Raw genomic sequence first — 18,044 nt, 5'->3', positions numbered from 1 at the left:
TCATAAGCTTGCTCATGACTCATCCTGCAGCCTGTTCTTTCTCTGCCTCAAAGGTCAGTGGGGGTGGGAAAAACCAACAGGCCGGCAAGCTGGCAAGGAATGAGGAAGCTCCCCCACTCCACCCTTGGGCAGGCTTGAAGGGCGACCTACTTACTGCAAATGTCACCTTCTGCAAAAACGGCCCTTTGAGGAGCTGACAGGCATCTGGACAGTTACCTACCACTCCCCGGGACTCAACTTAGGAAGCGTCTCTAACGGACAGCCAGAAAGAACATCCACGGAGTAAACACCTCTTAGGTGTTTCTCAATACCATCCGGGAACTCCTTGAGAGGAAAGGTGAGTTGCCCTTGAGTTGCCCTAAAGTTAACTAAGGCACTGGTGTGCCATTCTTATCCTGCACTATACACACAATCATTAATTTAAACACATCACCTCCAATCTCATAGATTTAACACAGAGCTCGCCTAACCAAAGTAATACCCCCAAATGGTGAGATCTAATGAATTTGCCCATCATTTTAGTTAGAATCTAATTCAATAATAGTAGAGAGAGTTAATATTTAAGAGTGGCCATCTGTGTCACACATCATCTTTCACAATAATCCTATGAGGTAGAGTTTACTATACTCATATAAATGAAATAAAACTTTAATTAAATTTCAGTTCAATTATAAATAGCAGAGTTTCAAAGCAAATGTAACCTGCCCAAGACCACAAGGCAGGTAAGAGTCATTACCTGGTAAGTATTTAATAGATGAAAGCCAGGTTTAAAACGGTAGGTATTATTATGGTGACATCTACACTGACAATTACTACCCCACCTGCGGTTGGCATGCATCAGCTTGCCTGACAGGGATGGAGGGTGTGTGTGTGTGTGTGTGTGTGTGTGTGTGTGTGAGAGAGAGAGAGAGAGAGAGAGAGAGAGAGAGAGAGAGAGAGAGAATCCAGAGCACTCACCTATCTTTTCAGCCTTCTCCTCCTCATCTTGCTCGGCTTCTGTGGTACAACGGTAGCCTTTCTTCTTAAGCAGGTGGCAGATGAGGACGCCAAGCAGCCCCATGATGAAGAACACGGGGACAAGCACATACGCGATGTATTCGGGGTGCCCACTCCCGGCACTGTCAGTGGGCGACGGGGTCGTCTCTGCTTTGGAGTGCAGTGAGTGGCTGCCACCACTGTCTGCGGGAAGACACACGCAGGGCTGCGTTAGACGTCTGCAGGGAGCAAGGACAGCCCCACGACCTTGGGAAATGTTCACATTAAACCCCAGTCTGTGCCCAACGCCATGGGCCATGCAGCCTCTGGTGGGTCTGGCAGTCCAGGCACATAGGCGAGAGCCCCGGTTTGGGCTGACTCAGTGCCAGCCTGTCCCTGCCCCTCATAAACGGGGTCCCACCATGGATAACGTTTCTAAAGCTCTCCAAGCTGTCCTCTGCCTCTTCACCTGTAAGAGCACGGCGTGGGATAAAAGCCCAGGGAGTGAGGTGCCCAGCCCAGAGCACTCACATGCTCACTGGGTGGTGTTACTGGCTCAGACTCAGGAGACGCGGGTTCACGCGCAGGCCCACCTCTTAGCAGCTGTGTGACACTGACCGATGACAAAAGCGATGCCTCGGCCTCACTGTGAAACGGGCATACTGAGAGTCCCTACCACGCTCCTACACTTGTTATGAAGATGAAGTAAATTTAATGCGTGTGGGACATTTAGAACCGCTTCTGCAGCATAGGACATGCTCACCACATGCCACCATTCGAGGCACCTGTGCCATCTCGCTGGGCAAGCAGAACAAAGAACCTTGTCTCAAGGAGCTTCCTAGGATTTAGCCAACTGAAAGATGTACTAGTACAGTATGAAAAGGAAGTGAACCCAGGGTGGCATTAAGATGTTGGCCCGGGGGTGCAAGGATAAAATTTAAAGCATATGCATCTGTTTATTCGTTCACTGATCCGAATTAACATTTACGGATGCCCTTTCTGTGACAAGCTCCCTGCTGAGAGCCGGATATAGAACGTGATAAACCACGTGGCTTAGCCAGTGCCACCTCGGAGCTTGCAGGGCAGCATCGGAAACAGCCATCAAACAAGTCAACACACGGACGGATCATGGCAGATTCGGAGAAATGCCACGGAAGACGTGTCATTTTCAGAAGAAAAACATGACAGTGAGTACTTACTTTATGACTTCAACATTAGGGCAGCTGGGAAGGGAACATCTTTTGGAGAATAGGAGAAATATGCTTGTAGGTGTGTTAACGTATAACATGAGCTCACATTAGGGGCAGCCGGATGTCTGGGCAGGCCGGCAGGGTGCCAGTTAAGCTCCCACACAGAAAAGTAAGTAACCTAAGAAATGGCCAATTACAATAACAGAGGAAGAATGGACTATAGAGAAAACCAGCAAAGTACCAGTTCTCAGACACAAAATGCAAGAGCATTATCAAAGAAAGGGATTCAGGTAGGAGGGGGACTCAAGAAAAACATGAGCTTTGACAGAAACGAAGTCTCACCATTTGGAATTCCACTCAGAATATGAAGTGGAAATGTGAGGTTTTCTATATCAAAAAGATCTATACACGTTGCTTAAGAAACCCAGGAATTGGAAAGCTGGATGCATTTAATTTCAAACTCTCTCAAGAGTATATTGGAGAAAAAAGAACCTGTGTTGTAATGATTACACAGGGGACCGACACATCTCATCACTGCAGCAAACAGTCCCAAACAGGAGGCAAAGAACAAAGCCACCTCTCTTTTCACATGGAAATATCCATTATCTCTGAACTTGAACATGAAAATTACTAACTTAATAAACCAGCAATTTTCATGTCCGTTCTTCCTCTGTATATTTTTTTAACCTGTATTTTTCAACCTATTTTTGTTCTGATTTTTCTTCCAAGAATCAAAATAATTAATAAATAAATGTATGGGTGAACACACACACTAAACATAACGCAAATATGTCACCTAAATGAGGGTTTGGCCTTGAGCCTCAAGTTCAGAAAAAAAAACAAGAAACATTTCTTTAACTCCTTTTATAATTCTACACTAGTGACCTGGTGCATGAAATTCATGCACATTAAAAGGGGTTAATTAGAGGAAATAATTTAATATTGCTATTTGCCCTTTCTCAATAATAGAAGTGTCAGAGATGAAAGAAGATTAGTAAAATGTGTATGAAAACCTTCCTCCTGTCAGAGTCTGGGGCATGCCACAGGACCCAGAGGCAAGTCCCCGCCCACCCACATGCACCTCAAAAATCACCCAGACCTGGCTGGTTCCCACCCCACTGGGCTAGATCCAGACCCGGCCAGTCCCACCCCTGTCAAGTCCCACTGGGCAGGGGGTGTAGCCTCAGGTCCCACCTGTCAACCCCACTGGGTGGCAGTAAACCCTGAGGTTACCCGTCAAGCCCCACCAGGCAGGGGGGTGCAGTCTCAGGTCCCCTGTCAAGCCAAGCTGGGAATGGGCAGGGGCACGGCCTGAGTTCCCCCAACCCAGCACTGGGGGTGTATCTTGAGGTCCCTCGTCAAGCCCTGCTGGGCGGGGGGGGGGGGGGGGGGGGAGGCGGGCGCAGCCTCAGGTCCCCTGGCCTGGTGCTGGGGTGGGGGCTCGGCCTGAGGTCCCCTGTCAAGCCCCACAGGAACAGGGGAGGGTGTAGCCTCAGGTCCCTGCTGATTGCTTGTTAAGGCTTCTTATGAGAACTTGGCCTCAGCTGTGGGTGCAGCCATCTTTGTGACGGAGTGAACATCAATTAGCATATTCCCTCTTTATTAGATAGGATATGTTTTATTTATTGATTCCTTTTTACTAGTACATTCCATACACTGGGGATGGGTGAAGCAGGCAGCATGCTAAGACTGAGGGGGTGTTGCTCAGAATCATACTGTTTCAGTCTGAGGTGATACATTCTCTTTGGGGAGCAGTAGGAAACAGGGATGGAAGCAGAGGAGTTGAAAATTGGAGCCAAGCAGCGCCTTCTGAATGAGGTGGTTGGAAATGTGTCTTCATCATTAGCTTGACATCTAGCAAACCCTTGCAAATACTACATATTTACAGTATTGGTGACTTATGAACATGTATCAGTCACAATCTGATAATTATCTACCATGAAAAAACTGGAGAAGACATAAATCTAAATGAGTGAAACATGAATTACAGAGTGATGCAAGATAGGCACTAAGGTTACAAAGTCAAGACTGCCTGGAATAAATAACAGGTTGGCCACTTACTAGGCTTGTTAGTTGGGCAAGTTATTTAAGAAACTGCAGTCAGTATTATTACCTGAAAAATGGAGTCAAAATGAATGTACCTTTCTATGATGATTTCAAAACTTGGCCCCACCATACTCTGTGCTTTGGCTAACCAATAGAGTATGTTGGAAGTGATCCTTTGTCAGCTTCCAAGTCCTGTCTCTTGGGGCACTTGCTTTTGGAACCCAGCCACCATGCTGTTAGGAAACACAAGCTGCCCCGAGGAGAGAAACCATCTTAGAAGGAGATCCTGTAGCCCCAGTTGCTGCTCTGTGGAGCGAAGATGAGCTGTTTCTGACGAACTCTGCCCAAATTGTAGACTCCTAAGCAAAATAAATGGTTGCTATTGTCTTAAACCACCAAGCTTGGGGATAATTCGTTCTACAGCACTAGTAACTGGAGGACTTCCTCATGGAGCCATTATGAGGATTAAATATATTAATAGGTAAAGCATGTAAAAGTGTCTAAGAAAAGATAAAACACTATAGAAGTGTTTAGTCATTGTCTTGACAGAAACAACAGTATCCAATATGGTTACCACCAGCCACAAGTACCCAGTTTCCCCGAAAATAAGACAGTGTCTTATATTAATTTTTTCTCCCAAAGTTGCGCTAGGTCTTATTTTCAGGGGATGTCTTATCTTTCCATGCCCTAGGTCTTATTTTCGGAGGATGTCTTATTTTCGGGGAAACATGGTAGCCATTTAAACTTAAGTCAATTAAAATTAGATATAATTAAAAATTCAGTTCCTTGGTTGCCCTTACCACATTTCAAGTGTTCAATAGTCATCTATGGCTAATTGGCTAGTATATTGGATGGATCAAATAAAGAGAATATTTCCATCATTCCAAAAGTTACATTTGACAGCTCAATATAGACTACCAAGAATCACTAAAAAAGAAAATGTTGACTGGAGATTCTATTATGATCTACCTTAGCAATTCAATGAAGAGTAAATTTTAAATCCTAAGTAACTATTCACAGATAATGCCTAAATCATTTGTAAACATAGATAAGTTTAACTTTCCTTCAATTAACACTAATAATTTGCTTAAAGACACTGTCTACCTTTTTCCTTCACTTCCAGCTGAAGTGTATTTGAATTATGAATAAATTATTTGAGTCCAAATTAATAGCAAAGGTGTTACAGCATCTCTATATATAAAAGCCTAAGAGACCGGAATGCGGGAACAACCAGTCACTATGATATGCACTGACCACAAGAGGCCAGACGCTCAATGCAGGAGCTGACCCCTAGTGGGCAGTGCACCCCAACAGCCAACCTCCCTCGGTCCCTCCCCCGCAATCTGGCAGGCCCAAGCTGGCAGCTGGCAGCTGACAGGAAGGAAGGCTCTGATCGGTCCAGATTGCGGGCCAGGCCTAGGGACCCCACCCGTGCACATATTTCATGGGTTTATAGATATTTATAAAAGTCAAAAATTGGCAGCATCTGCATGTTTGACAATGGGATGGTAAGAAAACATTAAAGTCAATCACCTATCATTTAATGAAATGAAATGCGTCATTTAAAACTAATTATGGGAAAACACTTATGAGCCAATGTTGAATTTTATGTTAGATTCAAAAATCTTACATACAGTATGACCCAACTAGTAAAAAAAAATTCATAAAGGCATAAAACATACCCCAAAAAAAGATTCTGGGTAGGTGGATAATAGGATAATTTTAAATTTTATTTGTATACTTTTCTATAATTTTCCAAAATTTGTACATACATACTACTTTTGTACCAAGGTGGTCAATGCTTTTTAAAAAAGAGAGAGATAGAGAGCAGAGGTTGTCAGCCAGTTGGGGAGTCCCAGACCTCTTTGTAAACCTATTGGATGCCATAGTTCCTATTCCAAAATTTTGCCTCCAATTTTTGTGAGCTCTGAACCCTCGTTAATATACGAGCAAGTGGACGAAACCGGTTTGGCTCAGCGGTAGAGCGTCAGTCTGCGGACTGAAAGGTCCCAGGTTCGATTCCGGTCAAGGACATGTACATTGGTTGCGGGCACATCCCCGGTAGGGGGTGTGCAAGAGGCAGCTGGTCGATGTTTCTCTCTCATCGACGTTTCTAGCTCTCTATCCCTCTCCCTTCCTCTCTGTAAGAAAAATCAATAAAATATATATATATATATAAGCAAGTGGCATGACACAGATGATGCTCACATTTCTGCTTGAGCAACACGGTGGACATTGGTTTAATTCATTAAGATTAGAAAAATCTAGAAAAAAGTTCACTTGGTATTATGGGTTGAATTTTACCTCCCTCTCAATTCATAAGTTGAAGTCCTAACCCCAAGCATCTTGGAATGTGACCTCATTAGGAGATATCTTTACAAGGATAACTTAAAATGAGGTCATTACAGTGGACCTTAATTCCACATGACTGGAGAAATGTGTAGACAGACATTCACACGGGAAAAACACCGTGTGGATAAAAAAGGCAGAAATTGGGGTGATGCTTCTTCTACAAGCCAAAATAAGCCGAAGACTGCCAGCAGACCACCAGAAGCTGGGAGAGAGGCATGAGACAGACCCCTCCTTACAGCCCTCAGAAGGAAACAACTGTGCCAACCTTGATCTTGGATTTCTAGCCTCTAGAATGGAGACAATACATTTCTCTATTTTAAGCCACCCACTTTGTGGTACTTTGTTACAGCTCTAGCAAACTAATATACTTGGCATGCAGAGGGCACGGTCACGAGCTCAGTTTTGAGCATGTGGAGACAGAGGCAGATCGGGGACATTGAGATGGAAATATATATTGAGCAATTAGATCTACTCCATGAGGAAGCAGAGGAAGAGAAGCCAGGGTGCCACCCTGGGGCACAAAGGAAGGAGTTTCCAGAAGGAATGGGAAGTTGGCAAGGTCAAATGCTGCAAGAGAGAACTAAAATAAGAAGGAAATGTAAAATGGTGTAGCTGCTATGGAAAAGAAGTATGGAGGTTCCTCAAAAATTAAAAATAGAACTACCATATGATCTAACAGTCCCGTGTCTGGGTATTTATCCAAAAGAACTGAAATCAGGATCTTGAAGAGATATCTGTACTTCACTGCAGCATTATGCACAATAGCCACACTATGGAAACAACGTAAATGCCCATCGGTTAATAAATGGTTCAAGAAAATGGGGTGTACACCTACCATCGAATCCTGGTCATCCTTAAGAAAGAAAGAAGTCTGTCACAGGTGACAACAGGATGAACCTGGAGAATAGTATGCGGAGTGAAGTACACCAGTCACAGAACACACACTGCCCGATTCCACTTACACGAGATACTAAAATAGTTAAACTTTCAGAAGCAGAGGATAGAGCACTGGCTGCCAGGTACGGGGAGTGGGGAAGTGGGAAGTTTTTGCTCCTGTGGTATACAGTGTTAGTTATACAAGAGGAGTACATTCTAGAGACCTGCTGTCAGCACTGTCTACAGGTAACAGCACCGCGTGTACGCCTCACCGTCTGTGAAGAGGGTAAACCTCATGTTAATGTTCTCACCACAACGAAAAGAAAAAGAACCTAAGAAGTATCTGCATAGATAGAGAATGTAGAACTAAGACAAATGAGGCCACAAAGATGTTTCTAAGAACATGTGGGAAACCTTTAGTTTTGAACTTAGGAAGCAACTTATTGATAGAATTTTTTTTTTAAGTTTCTCCTTGCTGTGTTTTACTCCCTGTTTGTCATTTCTTTGAAATACACTTTAAAATCCTAACATAAGGAGGAGGATCCAAGATGGCTGCACAGGTAAACGTCTAACCGCAGCCGCACACAACAATTTCAATAAAATACAACTAAAATGTAAAATGGACATTGCCCAGAGCTACAGAAAGTTGACTGACTGAAAATTCTACAACAAGAAGGAAAGAGAAAACCAGAAGGAAAATCAGAGGAGCTGTAAAAGCCTAAGGTACGGAGACATGCTGGGCGCGCAAGGAGAGGACGGAGCCTGAGAGGAGGGGGAGGCTGAGTTCCTTGCTGGCGTTCCCTAGCAGGAAGGAAACAAAAGCTCCGGCTGTGCTGAACCCCAGTTCCGACTGCTCTGAACCCCAGTTCTAGGCCAAACCCTGGGGACCCAGGCTCAAACAGAGGGAGACGGGGCTGTGAGGAGGAATCCCAAGGGAGCAGCGAAAGGCAGAGCCCCCGGAGTCGCGCACATTGCGTGCAGAGGACGGTCTGTTGACTCTGATACTAGACTGCCCTAGCGGGAAGGAGACAAAAGCTCCAGTCCTGGAAGAACGCGATGAGGAGCGGGAGCTGCTGCCAGGCACCAGCAAGCTGGGCGCCAGCAAGGAGCCAGACGACAGGGCCCCTGGGGAGGAGGTGTCTGCTTAAGGTATATTTCAATTTTTTTCCCCAATAGTATTTCAACATTTACCTACTTTTCTGTTAAAATATTGAATACTCATTTGCTCTCATAGTCTCCTTTTCCCTTCAAAGCTTAAATGATCCCCAAACTTCAAAACAATGGGTTCCAATTAGAACAGTAAGAAGTAGAGTATGTTCTGAAAATGCCCAACACCAGACTCCAAAGCAGTTTATGAGATGAATTCCAAAACTTTACTCTTTGTCCGCCATCTCTGACCTCCCTCCAGAGGTCCCTTTAGCCACTCCAAAAAGAGGCCCCCACCTCATCTCCAGTACCTCTGCGTGTGATTCCCTTCCACAACATTACAAGGGGGGAAAAAGTCCAACAAAGACAGCATTTATCAAAACCCATGTGGTTTTCCTTGGCCCAGACCGGCGTATTTAGTTACCTACACTAGCTTTAGTGTGTTTTGAGGAGTCACCATGTTTTGCCAAGATCCTGTGGAGAAGGTCAGAAAAGAAGACGTGAAATAAAAAAGACTGAAGACTGCAAGGAACTGAGGAAAAAGTGTAAGGACTGGCTAAGAATCATCTCCCTCCTACCCTCAACCAAAAGCCGTTTTCTAGCTTGTTTCCAAGTAATATTTGTATTTACAACTGACTCCAATGGCACTGCAAGCATGTCAAACTCAAGGCCGGCAGGCCGCATGCCTTGTTTAAATAAATGAGTTTGACATGCTTGGCAGTGTAACGGGTGAAAAATGCTTAAGTCTCGCTGATTCTGTCTTCCCAGTAATTCTAGTCTGCATTTTCCCTGTGGCTTTCAGGCAAATGACTCCTGCTATCAATATGCTAACATTAGAGGAATTCTGCTTGAAGCTTGAGGTTTTGGAAATATAGCCAACCCCTTGCCAGAAGGTACCACTCCTGAGAAGGTGGGGGAGAATGTACAAAAAAAAATGATTGTTTATTACAGCGTTTTTCAACCGCTGTTCCGCGGCACACTAGTGTGCCGCGAGATGTTGCCTGGTGTGCCGTAGGTGCAGACAAGACAAGAATTTTATAATTTTTCACTATTTTGTTTACTTAATATTTCATAATAAAGTAATTATAAAATACTTTCTTTGTGTTTATTTGATTCCTATTCAAGAGAATTACTTTATATATAGTCAATATAGGCACAGAGTTAAATTTTTTAACATTTTCTAATGGTGGTGTGCCTCGTGATTTTTTTCATGAAACAAGTGTGCCTTTGCCCAAAAAAGGTTGAAAAACACTGGTTTATTAAACATTTTCAGGAGCCTCAAGACCAGACTCAGATCATCAGGGGTCAATGGGCCGGAAACAAAGAGATTTAGAAATTGTGCACCCTTCCTTGGAAACCACTGGTACCCACATGTCTGTGGTCCTCAATCACCTCTTGCCCCTCCCATTTTCCTTTCCCTTCACATAAAGGAAGCCTGACTTCTGCACTCCCAAAAGACAGATTCGAGGAACCTCGTAAATCCCCCATCTTCTCAACTGGGAGCCTTCTCAATCAATAAATCTTTTCTTAATTCAAATACTGATGTTTTAAATATTGATCTTTTGAACCATTGGGCACATGGACCAGTAACAAGAGGTGCTGGGATGAAATGGTGCAGAAATGGCATTCCTCAAAGCCAGTGGGCATCACTTGAGGGCTACTATAATAATGGGGAAGACGAAGGTACTAACCAGGGACTCCAGGTAAGAAGACCTTATGACTTCTCCCAAGCAGCTCTGTTCCAATCAAGGTCAAACGAGAATTTTGATGGTTCTGATAGCTATTCTTTCCCCTTTATCAGGAAAGGGGTTGCATTCCCAGAAGCTAGAGTTTCCCAGCAGAGTGACCCAGCAACTCTGTGATGGGAAAGGGGCTTGGTTAGTAAGTTGATAACCCACACCAACCTTGTTGGAAAAGAACTTAAACACACACACACACACACACACACACACACACACACACCTACGTTTTTTCTTTGTTAAACATTCAAATCACAGTACCCAAGAGCAATCTATTTTTGGTCTAGATTACTGACTAACATCATTAGATATGCATTTCTCTAAATGTATTTTTCCTTATCCAGTTTTGCCACCTGCTACCTCCATGAACAAGTTACTTTATCTCTCTGGGCCTTGATTTGGTTAGCTGAACAATTAATGAGCTAGTACTGATGTCCTCTGTGGTTCTCAAAATTCCAAAATTTCCCGCACAGCCCCATCCACAATTCACTCTGGGTTGATGCTACCGGAGAGAAAAACATAAGACCACCTCTGCCATGTCCACAAATCAAGATCCAAAACTATCTAAAAATAAACTCTCATTTCCTAATAAAACTGTAATAAAGTGAAATGCTCAGTCTCTCTGACCCCTTCTTGTGTGGGCTTGCGTTGTTCCCATGGCCTTCAGGCTAATGGTTCCCGCTATAAACATATTAATCATTAGAGAAATTCTGCTGAGGGCGGCAGAGTTTTATAAAACCAGCCCCTCCCATTTTCCCTTCCCTTGGCATAAAAGAAGCCTGAACTCTGTGCTTCCTTAAGGTCGGTTAGAGGAACCACTAAGGTGCCCGTCTTCTCCATTTGGCACCTTCTCTATCAATAAACCTTTCCCACTCCGGGCTCTGACATTTTCAGTTTTGGCATTTTCAAAGCATTAGGCATATATGGCTTTTGGACCGGTAACAAAACAAATCTGCCAAACCCATTGGTAGCAAAGCCTATCCTGATGTAATGTGAGACTATTTAGAACCTCTATTCCACTGAGTTTACTGCATAAATATTTAATATATTTGCTTAGATTCCCCAGGGTTTAGGCCATAGACCCAATGGTTTCAGATGGTCACAACTATGAGGTGGGTACTATTATTTTAGAGAACAGGAAACGGACGTTTAGGAGGGTAAATCATTTGCCCAAGGTCACAGCTGGTAAGAGCCTGGTGGAAACCTCAGGCAGATCATGTTTCAGGAGGTGCTCACAACCAGATCAACTAGCTCCTGCAAAACAACCTCCTTAATTAAGTTAACTGGTTAAACACAGTTTAAATCAATTAGCTACACTAACAAAAGAGGAGAAATCAATTAGCTACCCTAACAAAAGAAGAGAAAGCAAAGCAAATTCTACAAAACAAAATTATCCCCAGATTATTCCTATTTTTGGCTGCAGAGATAACCAAAGTCACAGAGCTTTTAAGATCATTCGCCTCGGCACCAGTTATTAAGACAGCATTTTCCCAGACAAATTCATAAAGCTAAAAATGTGTGGAGAGCACAAATGGGAAAACAATGGAAGTCAGTATTAAATAAGTACTAAATGTCGTCGTGAAGCAAAACTTCCAAACACCTCCCAGATAAGCAACTGCCACAGCCCCACCCTCCCCCACTCAGCAGCTGTGACAAGGCAGGGAGGGGTCATGCAGACGGGACCTGCCTGCTCAGAGTTTACCCACCCATGACACAAAACCCCTCCCAATGCGCACAGCCAGTTACCTTCATTTTGTCCAAGTCTTTGAAATGCTACCACAATCCAGGCCACAGAACTCTGATTCTGGGTAGAAAGACCACTTTGGAAACAGATGGGAGGCCTAGACAGCTTTCCCAGAAAAGCTCTTCTACATCAATAATGCCTGGCCATGAACTCATGACTGACACATGCATTTGGCTAAGACGCCCCTTGAAAAATGCAGCTGTCTGAGGTTTCTGCTAATATCTGTGTAAGCTCAGCTGCACCCTTGAGGATGCCAAAATGGAGAGCTCGGGGAAGCAGGAGCACCCCAGGATCTGGAGACAGGCGTTAAGAGTAAGGGATAGAGTAAGAAGCCAGAGGTTTCAAAATAATGCCTGTGCCCAATACAGTTCCTTCCTCTCCCCGGCCCCCCCCCACCCCCATCCCCTCCAACCATACCTTGTAGCTAAATGTGCATTCAAATAGCTTTTGTTAGAACTAATAAAACCAAATGCAATCAAGTAAACCTTGATTGGAGCCTGACTGAAATTTTTAAACAATTAAAAAAAAAATTTAAATAGCTACAAAGGATATTTTGAGGACAATTGAGGAAACTGAATTAGACAGTATTAAAGAGCTATTTATTTTCTTAGGGATAATAATGGTATTGAGGTTATGTACAGGAAGTCAATCCTACGAGATAGGTACACATTAGAAGGGGAAATGCTGCAACTTGATTTCAACTAGTTCAGCAGAAAAAGTAGGTAGGTAGACAGACAGACAAGTAGGGTGAGAACTCAAATATGGCAACATGTTGAATCTAAGTGGCTAGTATACAAGTACCCATTTTACTATTCTTTCAACTTTTCTGTAATAAATATTCATAAAGTATTATTTTATCATTCTTTTTAAATACCCTTTGTGGGAGCCTCGTAATCATTTTTAATGGGAAAATGCATTTTAATTTCCAACCCAAGTACTCAATAAGGCGTGTTTGAAGCACAAGCCATACTTAAGCTGTGGTTTCTCTCTCTGTGTTTCGTGGGAGTTGAGAAAAGAAGTAAATAGTGTGATCCGGGACAAAAAAGGGACTTCAGCTTAGGTTTCAAAAGAAAAACTGAATTTGGGTGGACAAAAAGGAAACAAACATTCTTGACAGGCAGGAAATTGGAGAACAACTGGAACCACTCCTGAACCCCAGAGAGCTACCGGAACAAAGGGCTGAGACGAGGGTGATGTCAGCATAAGGAAACAAAGCCACTTAAAAATAACGATGGAAACTACAAAAAGTCACCACTGCAGCATTTAAACCAGAGCCGGGGAAACAACGTGGCCTTCGGAGAAAGTTCCCAGCATTCTCTGCAACTGTCTCAGGTCGACCCTTTGAAATGATTGATTGATTGAATGATTGATTGATTATATTTTTTAATGATTTCAGAGAGGAAGAGAGAGATAGAAACATCAATGAGGAGAAAGGATAATGGATGGAATCATTTATGGGCTGCCAATCCAGCCCGAAAGCCAGGCATGTGCCCTGACTGGGAATCTCACTGTGACCTCCTGCTTCATAGGTTGACACTCAACCACTGAGCCACACCGGCCAGACTGAAGTGATTTCTTAAGACCTCGAAACTCCCTGACCAAACACAATTCCCCTAAGGGCACCAAAGGATTGCACAAAGACATCTACGTACTAACAGCCCCACAGCTGCTCCTTGGGAGGGGACTGATTCACTTTAGGATCCCCGTGTGGTAAGAAGCCAAGGATCTCAACTTCTGGGCTCTTCCTGAACCTCCCAGAGCACCTCAAACAATGGTTTCCATTTAGAAGACAGCAGAAGGCTCATCTGACCTGGCCTCACCCCAGACCAGAGCACGGTCAGCTCACCAGTATCTGCCTGGGACACAGGCCATGAAGCCACCAATCAGGCCTCTAAGGCAGAGAAGGCAGACCCCACACAGGAAGACCCATCACAAGGTCCTCAGAGAGGGGTGTCAGCCAGGGGCTGCAGGGACCAGGAGAGCTCAGGACCTCCCTGAATCCCCCCATCCACTTCTCCTGTCCTCCTACCCCTTCCCTTCCCTTCCCTTGCCTTTCCTCCTCCTCTTGTTATTTTTGTGTTGTCCATTTGGAGCATTTTTAAAAAATCTTTACTTACTGATGGCACTATGTATCCAGCAGAGGGCCTGGGTGGCTGGAGGACAGAGTGGAGAGAGACTTGATAGACCTTTCTGCATCTTGAAGAGTCTAAGTGATGGCCATTCAAGAAAAAAAAAAAAAAAAAATGGGATTTTTTAAAAAGTCATTTGGCCTGGTCGGTGTGGTTAAGGGTCAACCTAATTCCCAGTAAGAGCACACGCCAGGATTTCAGTAGAGGGCATGCAGGAGGCAGCTCATCAATGATTCTCTCTCATCATTGATGTTTCTATCACTTTTACTCACTCTCTGCCTTCCTCTCTGAAATCAGTAAAAATGTATTTTTAAAATAAAATAAAAAGTCATCTGTTTGAAGTGACCATAAAGCAAGAGAACGTCAGAAAGCTAATGCTCACTTCAGATTCTTTTCAAAAGGTGGTGTCTTATGAAGAATGAGTTGCTACATTAAAACAATTATAAGACAGCATTTACTGGGTATTTGCAGTGTATCAGGCACTGTTCTAGATGCTTCTTTACAATCTCATTTCATTTCTACAACATCGGTAAGGTAGGTTTTCTCACTACCTAATGTCAGACGTTGGGCGACATTTAATGCCGGTGGTCTTGATCGGGCATCTAGAAGGGTTCAGGAATCTGGAGAAGGGCTGTGTGTAGACTACATAAGAGTCAAGAGACTAAAGATAATTTTAAAAGACACTGGGGGTCAGAGGAGCCTGGCTGAAGAAAACCAAGTTCTCCTTGTCTCAGGACCCCTTGCTTTTTATTAACACAAATTGTCCTAAGGCAAGGTGGAGATATATATACACATCAAAGGGTAGGGTTTCATACAAAAGCATTATCAGAATGGGGAATTGCCTTCAGCTATTCAGGTGTTTGGCCAACAGGAGCCAATAACATGTAGATTAAAATGCCCTGAGCTGTCTGGCAGCAAGCAATCATCTTAATGCATCCTTTTCAGGTTTGGGGAAGTGCCGCTAGCCATTCCCAACAGGTGACGACACATGTGACTCGGCCCTTGTTAGTCCCCAAGTTCCATTAACCTTTCGATGAAACTCTTGCAGTTATAACATGCTGGAATTGGCTTCCAGCAATTACCCCCATCCAAAGATGAGGAAAATGATGCATACAAGGTTCAATAACAAGCCCCAATGTGCGAGGTGGGACAGGATCTAACCCAGGCAACCTGGCCCCAGGCCTCACACTCTCAGCCACAGTGTCTGTGAGAGCAGAGGCAGCCTTCAATTCTATCTAGTGAGTGACACGTGCCTCACAGTAAACAGGTGGGTTAAATCATCACCAACTAACCCCTGGGCTGGGATGGAGCCCAGGTCCACACCCACCCAGCCTAATATCTTTAAACCCAAGAAATCTGCTTCTCTTCATCTGCCTCAATCATACATATAACCCTATTATGTATGATAAACATTGTAATGTTCATGCATTTTTAATGTAAAAATCAAATGCATGAAAAATTATTAAAGTCAGCTAAAGCAAGATAAACTTTGTATTGACTTCATTTAAAAAAAAAAATTTCAGCAGCATAAAATTTCCCATTATTAACTTAACTGCATAAAGCAAAAGCTCACTCTAAAGACTAGCTCTATTTTACCCTTCCAAAACTTTATGAAGGTAAAGGAAGATATTTTTCTATCTATGAAAAAAGTATCCCATCCATATATGTGTTTGCACATTATTATTCACAAACTATTATACTTGGAAGCAATTCAAGACTTGCCACAAACATAATTTGTACTTAACATGTTAATTACGTGATATCTGAAAATCTTTCAGAAGAAAGAAAAAGGAAAGGAAGAGGAAGAAGGAAGAAAATCTTCAATCACACTCAGTAGCTAGAGACACCATCTAAATACATAAAAGCCTAATATGCTAATTGTCCCTCCAACTGTTTGACTGTTTGACCAGTCGCTATGACATGCTCTGACCACCACGGAGCAGATGCTCTGACTGGTAGGTTAGCTTGCTGCTGGGGTCTGACAGATCAGGACTGGGCAAGATGGGCCAAACATGTCCTGGAGCTCCTGCATGGCCCCTTCCCAGGCCCTACGATGCACTGGTGGGGTCCTTTAGCCTGGCCTACACCCTCACAATCCGGGACCCCTTGCGGGATGTTGGAAAGCCAGTTTCGACCCAATACCTGCAGGCCAGGCTGAGGGACCCCACCAGTGCACAAATCCGTGCACCGGGCCTCTAGTAAAAGATATAAAGTTCCCACCCAAATGCCATTGGTACTTTGACAGTCATTGTTTTGTCTGAAACCTCAAGTCCCAAGGAAGTAGTCAAGTGGGTGGATGAGATATTATTTTGCAAATAAATCAGTGGCCTAACACGACATCACTGAACAGAGAAACAAGCCAGGCGGAACCAAAACTCAGAGCCGCTGACATCTTCCCCACCCATCTCACTACAACACACATCACTCCGGCATTCTGTGGGCAACACTGATTCCGCAGGGAAATCCTCATTTATGTCAAACTCGCCTGCTTCCCCAGGTAGAAGTGTCTTTGTATCTCTAATCCCTATCACAGTTCCTGGAACACAGTGGGAGCATCTTAAACACCTGCTAATGGACCCTGCACAAGCAGACCCCAACCTTCTGAAGGGCCCCTGGTAACTGATCAGGTGCCCACCCTCACTGTAACTTAGTAAGCGGTTTTAAGGTACTATTTGGTGGGATAGAATGTCCAATGTACTTATACCCCCAAATGCAGACAGTTTTGAAAAACACAAATTCTTTTGAAAGCAGAACTGATACATCCCATAGCTTTACACCCTTGTTGGATAAAGCCCTTTCTGAAAGATCTAACTATACCAGGAAGCCCTGTGCTCATCCATTCAGCAAAGATTCATTAGAAGACCGCAAATAGCTGCACACTCCTAAGACCAGCTTTGGGGATTGGCCCTCTGATGGATTTTTGGGGAACACCGTCACAGTCCAAACCGCGGGAGTGCTGAAGGAGCCAAGCTGACACACCCTGGCCAAACGCTCTGCCCTCTTTCCACGGGGTCGTGATCCTTAACTGATCTCCTCATGCACATTCCTCGGGCGAGGCCAAGCAGGGAGTAGGTTAGGAATTATTTAAACTATGGGAGGAAGCTGAGCGGCAAGTGTCAAAGTAAAACCACCAAATGGGAAGAAAACAGGCCCAGATGGCCTGTTTCAGGCAGAGACAACAAGACCAGTTTAGGGGGTTCCCCTGGAGCATCACACAAAGAGAGAGAGAGAGAGAGAGAGAGAGAGAGAGAGAGAGAGAGAGAGAGAGAGAGAGAGAGAGAGCGCGAGCGCGAGCTGGCGCAGAGGACTCAGCCTCGGGGAGCTGGGTCCCTGGTTTCTGGGTCCAACCTGCCCCTGCAGGGCCAGACTGCAGCCAACTAATGTCCACAGGGCAGGAAGAAACACAGCCAACCACGTGGGACAACAACAGGGATGACAAGAGCTGGTGGGGGCTCAGCAAGGCCTTCGAAGAGGAAGATGGCCCGGCACTGGCCGGAAAGGGATTGCCCTGCTACACCCAAGGCCTCTGGGACATGGAACTACTCCACCACCAGCTGCTAATGGCAGCGAATGTGCACTGAGTGTTTATTTGTGTGCCTGGCGCTTTTTACTGGAGACATTAAAGAACAGAGTGTTGAAGCCAAGGCGGCTCCTCTGGGGGGCGGCCAGCATTGGAACCCAGGTCTGCTGCCATCAGGGCCCAAGCTCCGAGCGAAAGCTGCGGCCCAGGAAGCAAGGAGGCCAGAGCGGAAGCCAGCTTTCTCTTGGCTGCACTCTGTTCATTCAACTTGGTTGCTAGCTATGAGACCCCAGGCAAGTCAGTTAACTACCCTGGGCCTCAGTGTCC

The 18,044-nt window shown here is 44.5% G+C and overlaps 1 protein-coding gene across 1 annotated transcript in view; it reads right to left on the bottom strand.

The window, feature by feature from the left end:
- RELL1 (RELT like 1) overlaps positions 1–18,044 on the bottom strand; it is a 61,548-nt gene that overhangs the window by 28,572 nt on the left and 14,932 nt on the right. The window contains exon 2 of the mRNA XM_084901232.1: positions 958–1,179. Coding sequence (XP_084757358.1) covers positions 958–1,179 — 222 coding nt within the window. The remainder of the gene's footprint in view (positions 1–957; positions 1,180–18,044) is intronic.

The sequence above is a fragment of the Pipistrellus hanaki genome (assembly GCF_964339955.1).
Source record: "Pipistrellus hanaki genome assembly, chromosome: 1".
In the NCBI taxonomy this organism is placed as follows: Eukaryota; Metazoa; Chordata; class Mammalia; order Chiroptera; family Vespertilionidae; genus Pipistrellus; species Pipistrellus hanaki.
This window is presented reverse-complemented; position numbering and strand designations above follow the sequence as displayed.